Below are 13,271 nucleotides of genomic sequence, written 5' to 3'. Positions count from 1 at the left end.
ACCTGCCAATCCCGAGCTTCTCCTGCCCCACCAGGCAGCTCAGGAGGCCTTTTAAAAATGCAAATCTGAGCAAATCACTGTCCTGCTGTGGGCTTCTGGACACTTAAAAAGAAACTACAGCTGCAAGGATCTCCATGAACAAACAGCAGCCTTGGATTACAGCCCAAAGCACAAAATAAATACCCATGAGTCCACAGTGACAGCAATAAATGATTGAATATGTTAGTGAACGGAGACAAGACAGACCTCCAGGCCTGAGGAATGGGAAATCGTTTACATAGGTGTCCCTCCCAAACAAAAAGGAGCAGAAAGAAGGCTAAGGGACGGGTTAGGGAGGGGGGGGGCGGGGGGTGGGCAGAGAGGGAGAGAGCCAGAGAACTCTGACAGACACCAGTGGCCACCAGTGCTAATGGTTGATGCCATGAAAATGACACTACCTCGGCCACCTTCCTCTCCACATTAGTCACCCCAATCGAATCATCAGACCAGAATGCTTCAAAACTCTTATCACACTCAACCAAGTGCCTGAGGCTCACACCTGTCATCCAGCTACTCAGGAGGCTGAGATCTCAGGACTGTACTTTGAAGCCCACCCAGCAGACAAATCAAAGAGATTCATCTCAAATTAACTACAAAACAGCTGGAATTGGAGCTGTGGCTCAAGTGGTAGAGTACCAGTCTTGACTTAAAAAAAAAGCTAAGGGAGAGCACCCAGGCCTTGAGGTAAGCCCCAGTACTGGCGAGCAGGCACACATATGCACGCACATGCACGCGCGCGCGCACACACACACACACACACACACACACACACACACGCACAATCTATGAAGGTCATCAAAAAGAGGGAAAGAGTAGAATGAAAAGCAATGCTGCCCCATTATGGATTCTCCATCAGAAACAAGGGATTCTAAGTGAAAACCTCAGAGAATCTGGAGAAAAAAAAACTGTAGATTTTAATTAATGATAATGTATTAGTCTGTGTATCAAATTAACATACTATGAGATGTTCACAGAGGCAACTATGATCCTGGATAAATGAGAACTATTCACACTATTGTCTTGACATTTTCCCTGTATAGATAGATGGATGGATGGATGGATGGATGGATGGATGGATAGATAGATTGTACTTTAAAGTCTATTGGTAGAAAACTTTCTATCAAATCAGGTAGAAAATTAAGCCCCCAGCCCTAATCAAGATCCACCTGGTTTGACCAGCCACCTGCCTCCACCTGCCGAATGACCCTTCATTCCCTTCTATCCAGGCTCCAGCCACTTTAGGAGTTTGACTCCTCTGCCAAGCCTTCTCTGCCCCCAGGACCCTTACACATGCTGTCCTTCCCCTGGCAGTACTATCCTCACCCCATCCTTAGTCCATGTGACACTAAGCCTGCTCAGCCTTCAGACCCACCCCCTCTCCAGGTCTGTCTTCTCCAGGGGACCGTGTGCTCCATGCAGACTGTCTAGTATGAGTCTCTGGACCTCTGCGTCCAGGCACCCCTAGCGTGACACCCCAGCGTGGCTCTGCTGGCAGTCACTCCAGTGTGTCAGGGAATCTGACTCTGGAGCAGCCAGAACAGCATGGACTCCAGGGCATGATCCCTCGGTGTCCCACGGGGACAAGCTGGGAGCCTCAGGCCAGGTAAGCAGCAGCAAAGGACCGGGGGCCTGTGACTACCGCTCACATCCGTGGGTTCTGAGAGGGGCAAGGGAGCTGTGTGCCCTCCAGGCATTGGGACAAGACACGGGGCAGAATTCTTACAGATTTCAGTGAAAATCTCTCCTTAGACAGTGTTGGTGGTTTTTGTTTTTTGGTTTATTTTTAACTGAAGCATTGCTTAACAAATAATAAAATTACTCTTTCCCATATAGCTGCATGAATTTCGACAAATACATAGTCATGTAATCACCATTAGAATCCACATGGGATAATGTCATAACCCCAAAACACCCAAAAACCCAATTACAATCAAGATTCTTTTCCAAACCAGGCACTGGTGGCTCACACTTGTAATCCTAGCTACCCTGCTGAGATCCAAGAATTGTGGTTCCAAGCCAGCCCAGGCAAGAAAGTGCATGAGTCTCTTATCTCCAATCAAGTACCAAAAAGCCAGAGTGTAGTCCAAGTAGTAGGAGTGCTAGCCTTGCAGAAAAAAGCTAAGGGAGAGTGTGCAGGCCCTGAGTTCAAGCACCAGTTCTGGCATGCACACGTGCACGTGCACACATGCGTGCACGCACGCACACACATGCGTGCACGCACACACACACACACACACACAGAGGCAACCACTATCAGTTCATTGAAGCTTTTACCTTTTCAAGAATATCCTCCATTGTTAGAGGTGGTGGTGGTGGTGGTATTTGTTTTTGCTTTTGAGGTTTTGTTTTTTGTTCTGTTTTGTTTTGTTTTTTGTCTTTTTAGGGTGAGCAAAGCGGGGCAGGACACAGAAAGGGAGGGAAGAAGGGTGAACAAATGCAATCATGGTGTTCAGTATACACTAGGTAGAAAATGCACTATGTAACTGTGGGCAGGGACAGGAGGGGAAAATGAAGGAAGGGGTGATATTGTCCATTAGAGAAATGTATGCATTACTTGACTTACAAAACAGCAACCCCGTTATACACCTTAATAACAATAAAATTTTAAAAATATCCTCCAGCATGCACATTCATTCACACGTGCTGTTCCGTCTCCCTTTCAGGAACACTGACTTGGCACAAGCTTCTCTGGCTACAGGAAGTGCTAGCTGGCAAGGAGAAGCCTTGGGCCAGCCTACCACCCAGGGGCTGAGACCACCAAGCCCTGCTCTTCTCCAGCTGTGGCGGTGGCTTGCACAATACCTGCTTATGTCCTTGGCCGAATCCTGGCCGGTGGCAGTGGAGCCTTCTACTTCATGAGCAGCTGCGGAGGCAGGTGAAGCTGTGTGTTCTGAGATCGGAGGAGCAGCTCGACCCACGTGAGCAGCAGCCGGGGTGGTGCTGGAGACACAGTGAGACCATTCACAACATGTTCGTTAAGCCCCCACTCAACCCACCCACCAGCCCAGTGCTTTCCCGGGGTCCCCCCACCCTGTTACACTCAGTGGAGGCTGCAGCCACCCACCATCACCAGACCAGGCCCTCAAGTTCCTCCCTCTTCAGGATGGAGCAGACCCGCTCAGGTGTTGGAGACCCTCTTGAGTTTTCTTCTTTGGTGTTTATTCAGAGCAGAGGAATGTGTATGATGACTTGTGATCATGGTGTGGTGGCAGTGGGATTCTGAGCTGAAAACTAAAACATAATGTGGCAAAGTCTCAGGGGGAAGGAGGGCAGAAAAAAAACCCAAATATCCAAGACTAAGAAAAGTCTAGGTGAACAGGCTGATGGATAACTTAAGAACTTCAAATGGACCTGCCAGGGTCCCAACTCCTAGATTTCCCCAGGCAGGGAGCCCTGGAGGTGGGTGAGCGCCCCCTTCTGGACATCCAGGGAACCTCCCGGGCAGCCTCTGTGAACAGGAGCCCAAAGCAGGAAAAAAAAAAAAAAAGCACAGGCGTGAGCTCAAAGGAGTTTCTGTTTGTCATCTTTGGCAAAAAGCACTGCTAGGAATGCCATCCACAGCCTGGGAATGGTTTTCAGTGGAAACAGCCCTCCCAGCCTTTGTGGCCATCCACTCTGTTGTCCCCGGGGAGCTGGCCGGCTGAGGACCTCTTGGAGGGGGCCAGGCTAGAATTACGTGACTCACTAGGAGGGCCTGAAACCCAGCCTGCAGCGGCAGCTGGGGTTTGAGGTTTCACAGCCCGGTGGTATAGGCTCATTTCTTCCCTGGGGGCTAAATACCCACCGGAGTGTGGATTCCTGCCATCCCTGCCCTGGTCGTTGCCAGCCTTAGAGCTCGCCCCTGCCCAGGGGGCAACTTGGCCCTAGAGGGTGGAGGCCTTGGGCTCCCGCTCCCACACCTGGGAAGGGAATTCTCAGCCTTGCCTCAAGCTCTGCCTTGGCCTAGCAGGTTCTACAAGACCAGTCTGGCCTTGTCCCTCACCACCTGCCCACGTGCTCTGCCCACCCCTCAGTCAGGCCTCCTTACGTTCCCACGACGGGGGCCTCCTCATCTGGCAGCCCCCCTCTCCTCCCCTGGCCAACAATGCCTCACTTTCCAGGTATGCAGGATCCTATGCCAGCCACATCATGCCCACTTTCATACAAGCCCTTACATCTTCCTCCTTCCTGGGTATCACTCATGGGTCTCATGGCTGCCCTATCCCAGGGAGATGGGCCTGTGAGCCCCAGGAGCCACCCCTGCCGCATGTGCCACCCTGACCCAACATCCAGCCAGATCATCCACCGGTGGCATCAACAAAAAGGTACGTGGAAAGCCACAAAGGGTTCCACGGGCTGTGACCAAGTGTCAGGAGCAGAGCCTGAATGCGAACCCACACAGCTCCTCCGGAGCCCCAGAGAACTAGGGAAGAAAACAGGAGAGACAGCGCTCGGCAGGCCCAGTGCAGCCCGTGCATGGGGTAAACAAACACAAGTGCTTACAAAGAGCCAACAACACCTCACCTGGGCTTACAGGTGGTCTAGGGAGACCTTGTCTAAAAAGAAGGAGTCCGAATGAACAATGCATGCTATGAAGGCTGTGTGAGCTCGCTAAGAGAATGTTTCCACACTCTGCAAGTCCACCCTGGCTCTTACTCCACGTCAGGGAGTAGACCACTTACAAACACCAACTAAAACTGAGCTCTCTCAAGAGATTATGCGGGCCAGCTTCTCCCTCCACTCACACACAGCCCACATGAGATTTAATTTCATGCAAACGGAGCACGGCAGATTGTGTGCAGACCTGTTTCTTTGCAAAGATCGTTCACTGGCCGTACAAAGAAGAGAAGACGTGTACTTGTCTGTCTCGTCATGGTCCAAATCTTCACAGGCCTAATCCAGTCTCTAGGCCAGAGGACCCCCATCCTGACAGGGCTCCCCTCTTCATCAAACTGCACGGAAGGATCTCTGCCTTCCCACTATTGACAGAGGGAAGGAAGAGGCTCCAGATCGGAGGCCCCATGACTGCCCACAGACCTGGGATCTGATGAGGAGACACCCTCCCCCCCAAAAAAATCCCTTGGGGAAGCCTGAGAGTAGCAGAGTCAAGCCCCAGCACCAAGCTCCCCTCAGGCCAGCAGCCTGGACCCCCGCTGTCGGGTTCCCAGCCTTGTTCCCCGAGGGCCACCCTGTGGCTCCCATCCCTCCTTGGCCAGATCTCCCATGGCCACACCCTTCCAAAAGCACCAAACAAATGACTCAATAGCTCAATTAAGAATGGTTCCTCCCCCTGCCCCCTGCGGCCTGTTCTTGGACCATCCCCAATGGCCCCAAGAGGCTGGTTCTAACCAGAAAATGGGTGACTCACCACCAAGCCTAAGACACGGAACACCTCTTTTTTCCCCTGGCCAGTTTTCAGGGCTCGGGTGCAGGCTAGGCCCTGGCACTAGAAGTCAGGATTGTCGACTCTTCTGGTTCTTGTCTCATGACACCTCTACCTGATGAGTCACTCTCTTCTTCTGGAACCCAGTCTTCTCTGTCTGGCTACTCTTTCTCCCCTAAGCCTTGGTCCTCTTGGAGCAAAGCACTTGGGACACCTGCCAGTACCTGCCTCTGCTTTTGTCCCTTCAGGTCCCGGTCCCAACAGCTATTGATAGAGTTCCAATAGAGTGCATTCGATGCCTCAAACCCTTCCGAAGTCTCCAGCCCTCAGCATAGAGCGTGGGTGGCACGTGCCACAGTGCTCCACAGGGGCCCCCCTTGTGGGCAGCACAATGGTCCTACATTCTAGGAATGCCAGAGTCTACGTGCCAAGTCAGTTGGGACTAGCAATGGAATTTGCCAGCAAAGTGGAATGCAAGGCAAACTAAAGTTAGACTCTGGGCTCCACATGGCCAAGGTATTCGGAATTCAAGACGGAAACCAGGGGCCGGCTGAGTGTGGCACTGAGACCACCAGGGCCACACACTCAGTCAGCCCTAGACCTGGACTAAGGAAGAACTTAACTAGGGATCCCTGGCCCTTCCCACCCCTGACCACATCGGGCACAGCAGAAAGGGCCTCCCCTGCAGCCTAGCCAGCTCCTGTCACCAATCATGTCCCCCAGGACCTGTGGTGCCTGTCTTAGGGCCATTGTTCTCAGGATGGCCAGCACTCCACAGCTCAGGCAATGCCAGCTCCGGGCCCAGACCTCCACAGCCCTTCCAGACAGCGGCTAAGTTGCACACAGAGAGGCAGAGCACTGAGGCTAGGTTCTTAGCCTCTGCTTTGTCCCTCCGGTTGTCCCACTGAGGTCACCTCTGTCCTCTGGAAATGGACCCCAGGTCTGAGGAAGGCAGCGTTGCAAACGTTCATGGTCTTTTTTCCCATCTAAGGAGATGGTCACATTTTCTAAACCTCACTGGAACAATCAAGTGGAATGTGAATGCATATAGTGTTTATGTATTTGGAACATAAGAAGTATTGATTTAAACTTCTTGCTTTTTGATGAGAGTGACCAATAATCCACACTTAAACCATCATCATGTAGCGGTCAGCTATTACTGGTCAATCAAGGCATTCTTTCCTGTTAGGCCCAGTTGATAAAGACCTCAGAAAACTCAACTCTAGGAATGTATACTGCTGTCCTTACCAAAATCCTTAAAAAGGCTCACACCTGCTTAGGAAGCTGAGATCTGATGGTCAGGGTTCAAAGCCAGCCTGGACAGGAAAGTTCATGAAACTCTTATCTCCAATTACCCAGCAAATAATTGGAAATGGAGTCATGGCTCAAGTGGTAGCGTGCCAGCCTTGAGAAAAAAAAAAAGCTAAGGGACAACTCGCAGGCCCTGAGTTCAAGCCCCAGGACTAGCACACACAAAAATACAAAAATCCTCGAAAACAACTATGGTGGTCCCACTATCTGCTCCACCCGAGTCTCCACCTACTCACACCAGAGGACTGACTTGAGGACTAGGAGTCCACCTCTAATGAGATGCTCTTAGCGTTGAGTATTAGAGGGTTTGAATCCTTCTTGGAAGAGTTCCCATTGAGCTGAATGGATAACAACTTTCATTTTGAAGATTGGCTGGAGTTGCCAAATGAAGCCCCTGTCCTAGGACAAAGACCAGCGTGGCCCAAGCTGTCCCAGGAGGTGAGAACAGCCCCCAACGTGCAAGCTGAACCCACCACATCCTGTGGGGCCAGATGGCGGGAGCATCTTATCTCCTCATTCCATCGCCATCTGGAAGGCATTTAGCTCCACAGCCTTTCTTCTCAGCCTCTGGGTTTTGTTTTTTTTTTTTTAAATCCCCAAGTGCAGGGGATCACATAATAGAATCACGTAATGGGGCAGGCGTAAAGGCCAAAGACTCAGCTCAGACTGAAAGTGAGAAGGGAGGGAAGGAGGGAGGGAGGAATACTCTAAGATCGCTTGTTTACAGAGCACTGGATGGTGGATCTCATGGAGGCCTGAAAGCCTCAGCAATGGAAGGCAGGGCAAGGACTCAGAACCACTGCAAAGATCCAAAGACAACAGGAAGGTGCAGAGGGAGGCTGGCAGACTGCCTGGACACCCCAAGGAGTGTGCATCCAGACTCCTGCAGCCCTGGTGAGATGTATCAGCGGCCCAGCCCACAGGCAGCCCCAGCATGCTGGGGCTCAGTTAACCCTGAACTGACTGGTCCACTATCCCTTTGCCTGTGGCACCTTCTTAGCCTCTTTCTCTTCACAGAGGAGATACGTTAATTTTAAGCTTGCCCCAAGCAGAACTTAGGCAGGGAGGAAATAGCAACTGAGACAGGAATGTCACCAGCACCATCTCAAAACTCCAGGAGGGACCTTGATCGAGGATTGAAGCATCCAGGTTGCCAATTCCCACCATTGTCGTTAGCAGTTTGGTGGGCTCTAGGACCCAGGGCAAGATTTCCTAATTGCCCTGAATTCCCAAGGAGAGATCCAGGTTAGAAAGGATACAAGATGTGCTAAGAAGCCCCTCCCTACTATTTTGGGTAGCTGATCTCAGATATCCAAGGCTTGGACTACTTAGTCCCAAAGCCCAAGAAAGGAAGCTCATGAGTTGTGAGAAGCCAGAAGGAGTTCAAAACTTTGTCTGTGCAAACCATAGAAAACAGTCAGTATTTGACAAGTGGCAGGGTAGTTTGGCAGAGGTCACCAGCTGGACACTCACTGGAAACACAAAGATTCTAAGCCAATACAACGGGACATCTTGTGTGCTCAGCATACTGGGTATTAGGCGCACAGATCTGATTCGTGAAGTCAAAAGTAGCTTTTAAACACTGCAGAGGAGCTCTGTCATTCAGGATTTGGTCATTCCTTTTCTAAATTAATTTTAAAAAAAAGTCCTCTACTTCATGATTCGGTTTTTAATTAAGTACCTGCTTAAATGGCAGTTCAGTTAACCTTTGTGAGGTAGCCAAGCCCACTGAAAGACAGCACACACTAATGAAAACTAAAAGCCCACATGGGGTTGGGAGGGTGGCTTAGTTGGTAGAGTGCTAGCCAATGAGGGAAAGTATCAGATACTGAGGTCAAAAAAAGAAAAAAACACAAACCACGGTTTAGTTTGTGGGCAAAGGAAAAAACAGATTGTGCAAGTCAGTGTGAATGTTTTGCACTTCCGTGTACTAAGAGTTTTAAGCCCTGCTTCTGGGCAGCCAGGATGCAGAACTGAACTGTCAGCACCCCCCCTCCTGTCCCCCCCCCCCCGCACCTCCCCTCACACCCCCGCCCCCCCCCACTTCCCCTACCTCCCACCTGTACCTCATTCCAGCTCTTTTGTCCAAAGTTGGAGGTCAGAACTCCAGCCACCTTCTGCCTAGGCATCTCTGGCCCTAGGAGGCTGTGGCTAGGACCACATTGCTTCCCCCACAGGTTCTCCATGGGTGGGCCTCAGGCCAGCAGCAAAAGCATCCCTGGGGACTGGTCTGAAATCAAGACTGCTCCACACACCTCGGAAGCAGACCAAGGGTGGGACAGTGCTCTGGGGTCACCCCACTCTGTCCGGGCCCTGGCAGGAGTCACCTGTGTCCATAGGAATGAATCCTCAGGGTCTCAGGAGACCAGGATTTCTGATAGTGGGAAGAGAACTTGAGGCTCCCAGATGTAGCCAGAACACCCCATTTCTGTGTCTAGTAAATGGTGGAGCAGCCAGAAGGTTTCATTCAGAAAATGATTCTGGCTTTAAAAAAAAAAAAAAATGAAAATAAATACAGAATATATTGCCACGCCGACCCCAGTAGAGTCTGCTTAGCATGGGAAACCATCTATCAGACCATGATAGGGGCTTCGAGACCTATCTCTGAGTTTTGGGACTTCACCGAAGTCTACCTCAGAGAATGGGGCTTTACAGAAACCTATCTCCAAGTTTTGGGACTTCACCGAAGTCTACCTCGGAGAATAGGGCTTCTAAGAGGCCTACTCCTGGGAAAAGGCTGGAAAAACCCCTGGGAAAAGATGTGTTTCTGCCTTTCTTCACTGCATAAGAGTGCCTATTAATCTTTTACTGCTTCTACTGCTCTTTGTACTTGCTCATTGTCAACGTTCCCTTATTCAAAGCTCTTTCTTAAGAGTGTTGACAACCCCAATATCTGATGAGTGTCTTAAAAATATGACTAACTCACCAGAGTTAAGTGCTACCCTGAAACACCTCTCATGGAGGCTAGTAGATAAGTTATAAGTAAATATAAAAGTATTGGGGGTTTTCACAAAGTCACTTCAGCAGAAGGAATTGTTTGTAAGGGACTTACAAGAAGCTGTAGGCTCAGCTAGAACAGAAAGAATGTATGGCAATTGCTGAGATAATTACTTAGGAGAAAGAATTTCCTGCTATTTACTAAGAGAATTGCTAGACCTAGAGAATTGCTAGATCCAGGTCTCCTTGAGGTTTACTATTAAAGAAGAAACAGGAAAGATCTATTTGGGAAAGTTAAGGCCTCTGTAAAGATAGGTAATGGTTAATTGGTGACAAACATCATAATGGTTGTATTTCTTAGAGATAAGCCGGAAACAAGTGCCTATCAGGCGATCAGCTGGTGACCACCTAAAAAAGAAGCCCTGCAGCAAGATTGTGTAACCTTTTGCCCTCTCTCGTGGAGACTTTTGCTATAAAAGTTTGTTATCCTCTGCATTAAATCGCACTCAGCACTCAGCATCCACTCCTAATGGGTGTGAGTTGTCTGTTTGCCATCTCCCCATCCTATTCCAGGTTCCTCCCTTAGGTGTCCTCCGTCGTCCCGACAGAACCCGGTCCGTGGCAATATATAAGAGTACCAATGGCCTTGGACAATCAAGTAATTTGTAGAATGTTCTGGAATATCCAGGTTTAGGTTTCTGCATCAGCCAGGGATGCCAGTAGAAGAGTGATTGCCAGGAGCAAGTGTGATGTTCCTGGAAGGGACATAAAAATCATCTTTCCTGTCACCTGAGAATTACCCCAGAAGGTGCTTTTTGCCTTTTTTGAAGAAATCTAGAAATGGAAAGGATTTAGCACCAAAGAATTAGCCAGAAATGGGGAAGGACAGAGAGAGGCAGGCTCTGAGTTTGCCTCTCATGTGGCTTACTGCAAAAGCTCCCAGCTCCTGTCCAGTTTTTATTTGATTAGTAACTTTAAAAAGAGAAATACTGGTCACTCGCTCTATTAGCTTCTCAGGAGGCTGAGATCTGAGGATCAAGCTTCAAAGCCAGGCCAGATAGAGGGAAAAAAATCTCTGGGACTCAATTCCAATTAACCAGCAAAATCTCTTGGCAAAAAGCCAGAAGTGGTAGTGTGATTCAAGCGGCCGAGTGCCAGCCTTGAGTGAATAAGCCAAGCAAGATCATAAGGCCCTGGACACAACTTTTTAAAAACAAAAAAGTTTACCATTTGAATTTAAAGCATCAACTTTGCTTTAGCAGGAGGCAAAACCTCTCCCAAGGACTGGGCTTCTTCCCCGTCCCCTGCCCAGCCCTGTGATACACTCTAAGCTGGAAGGAAAAGTCCCCAGGTACAGTAGGAACAGGGCCACTGCTGAGCTGAAAAGTGTCCCTGCCGCACCGGAGAATGCCCAGCACTGCTCCAACAGATCACAGAGCTAAGGCCAGGTTGCAGCAGTGCTCTGTAAAGTCCCCAAACACTGAACCAGCCAGTACTGACCCACTGCTCCAAGGGGAAAAGAATGGGTTCGGTTCCCATGAGACTCTGGGCACACTTTCAGCAGCCAATCCATCAAAACACAGCCTGGTGCTTCTGTCTAGAAGTGTCCTATTTCAAGCAGCGCTATTTCAGCTAACTGCACTTCAACTCAGGCCAGATGGAGCTGCAGGCAGGTCATTTACTGGTGTGAGCTCAGGAGGTGGAGGAGGCTCCTCTCAGCTTGGGGAGGAAGGGATCCTGGGCCACCAGCCCCAGAAGAGAAGGAGCCATGTCTGTCCTGTTCACCAGGACCTTCTTAATGTCACATCGTATCTGACAAAGTGAAGCTGCTTTGCTGACATGGGTAACGTGTGTGATCGAGAGATTGCGGGTAGACATACATGTGAGCTGTATGGATGGAGAGGGATGATACACATACATGTGTGAGCATGCATGTACCTTCCAGGCACCTGAGCAGAATCCTGCAGCCAGCACGGAGTGGGCCTGGCAAAGAGCAAAGGGTACAGACACGGGGTGAGACAAGGCTGAATCCAGGTCAAGCACAGAGAAGACAGAGCCAGGAGCCAGGAGCAGCACAGGGCTGCGGGGCCCCATGATAGCAGGTGACAGTGAAGATCAGGGCGGGGGACCCAGGCCTCTGTGCCAGACAAAAGCCCTCCGTGACTCCTTTCTTCTCTAACCACCACCAAAACACCAAAGAAAATGGACAACTAACCCAGCTCAGTTCCCAGGAGGCCAGCTAGGTTGCTAGGCAGGTAGCTGCCATACCCTGAGCCAGAGATAGAGGGCAGCTTTCTCCAAGACTTCCATTCAAATAACGATGTCTGACAGTCCTGCATGGGGTAGGAGGAGTGAGGAATCTCCAAATGGCATGTGTGTGTGTGCATGCGCATACGTGTATGCATCCACGTGTATACATGTGTGTGCACAACATGTAGGAGGAGTATTTCCCTGATGTCCCTTAGATCATTCTGTTACTTATTTTTTGGCAGTACTGAGGTTTGAACTCAGGACCTCACACTTGCTACAATGGCACTCTACTGCTGAGCCCTGCCTCCAGTCCTACATTATTTCCTAAGGCCACAAGAAGAGGCGGAGCCCCAGCACGCACCTGTAGAGGACAGGTGTATAGATTCCACATAGGGAAGGAGAGAAGGAGTGGCCTCAGGGTTCTGGCATGAGGTCCCACCAGCAGCCCCAGCTCCACCCTACTTGTGGGCATTCCAGTAGGCAGTGGCAGATAAAGGTGGGTTTCCTGGTCTTGGGGGCAGTTATAGGGGAGCTGGGGAGAGGAAAGGAAAAGAGGCAACATTCAAAAATGGTTGTAATGCTGCAAACATGTTAACAGCACATTTTATCCGGCCCTGAGCAAGGCCTCAGTTTCCCTTCATATGAAGGGAAGATCTGTGCTGCTCATAGCCTGGAACAAACAAGGTGCATGTCCAAGAGGAATCTGGGTTTAGGAATCTTGATGGCGATTTGAGAGAGGAATTTTATGTCTGTTGAATCTAAAAACAGATGGTCAGTCAGGCCTTGTGTTTTGTAAGCTTCATTAATTTTTTTGCCTGTGTTTGTTTGGTTTGTGTGTGCGTGCGTGCATGTGTGTGCGCATGTGTGCCCGGACATGTACACTAGTATTAGGGCTTGAATAAAACTTGAGCCATAGCTCTACTTGCAGCTCTTTTCTAATTAACTGGAGATAAGAGTCTCACAGACATTTCTGACCTGTCTGGCATTGAACTGCGATTCTCAGATCTCAGTATCCTGAATAGCTAGGATTATAGGCCTGAGCCAGCCACCAGTGCCTGACTATGTTTTGAGAACCTCTTGATTGAGGTTCTCAACCCCTGGCAACATCCCCCCACTGGTCCAGCAATATCTGGAAACATTGTAAGCCATCACAGTGGAGTGAGGAGATGCTACTGGCTGGCTACAAGGAAAAGAACAACCCCTGTGGCAAAAGATGACCTGGTCCCAAATGTCCACACTGCTTTGTTTCAGTTTTCTATTAATTCATTGAATTGTATTTTGAAAGTTCTTCCTTCCTTCCTTCCTTCCTTCCTTTTTTTCTTTTTTTTTTTTGGTGTCAGTCCTAGGGTTTAAACTCAGGGCCTGGGCACTG

General features: G+C 49.8%; 1 protein-coding gene across 1 annotated transcript in view; it reads right to left on the bottom strand.

Moving 5' to 3' along the window:
- The window catches only part of Tacc2 (transforming acidic coiled-coil containing protein 2), a 126,515-nt gene that overhangs the window by 77,839 nt on the left and 35,405 nt on the right, over positions 1–13,271 (bottom strand). Inside the window, exon 3 of the mRNA XM_042701419.1 lies at positions 2,842–2,979. Within this exon, the coding sequence (XP_042557353.1) occupies positions 2,842–2,979 (138 nt within the window). The remainder of the gene's footprint in view (positions 1–2,841; positions 2,980–13,271) is intronic.

The sequence above is a fragment of the Dipodomys spectabilis genome, unplaced genomic scaffold, assembly GCF_019054845.1.
Source record: "Dipodomys spectabilis isolate Male_0828 unplaced genomic scaffold, ASM1905484v1 ptg000289l, whole genome shotgun sequence".
NCBI classification, from domain to species: domain Eukaryota; kingdom Metazoa; phylum Chordata; class Mammalia; order Rodentia; family Heteromyidae; genus Dipodomys; species Dipodomys spectabilis.
The sequence above is the reverse complement of the archived record's forward strand: the minus strand, read 5'-3'. Positions and strand labels throughout refer to the sequence as shown.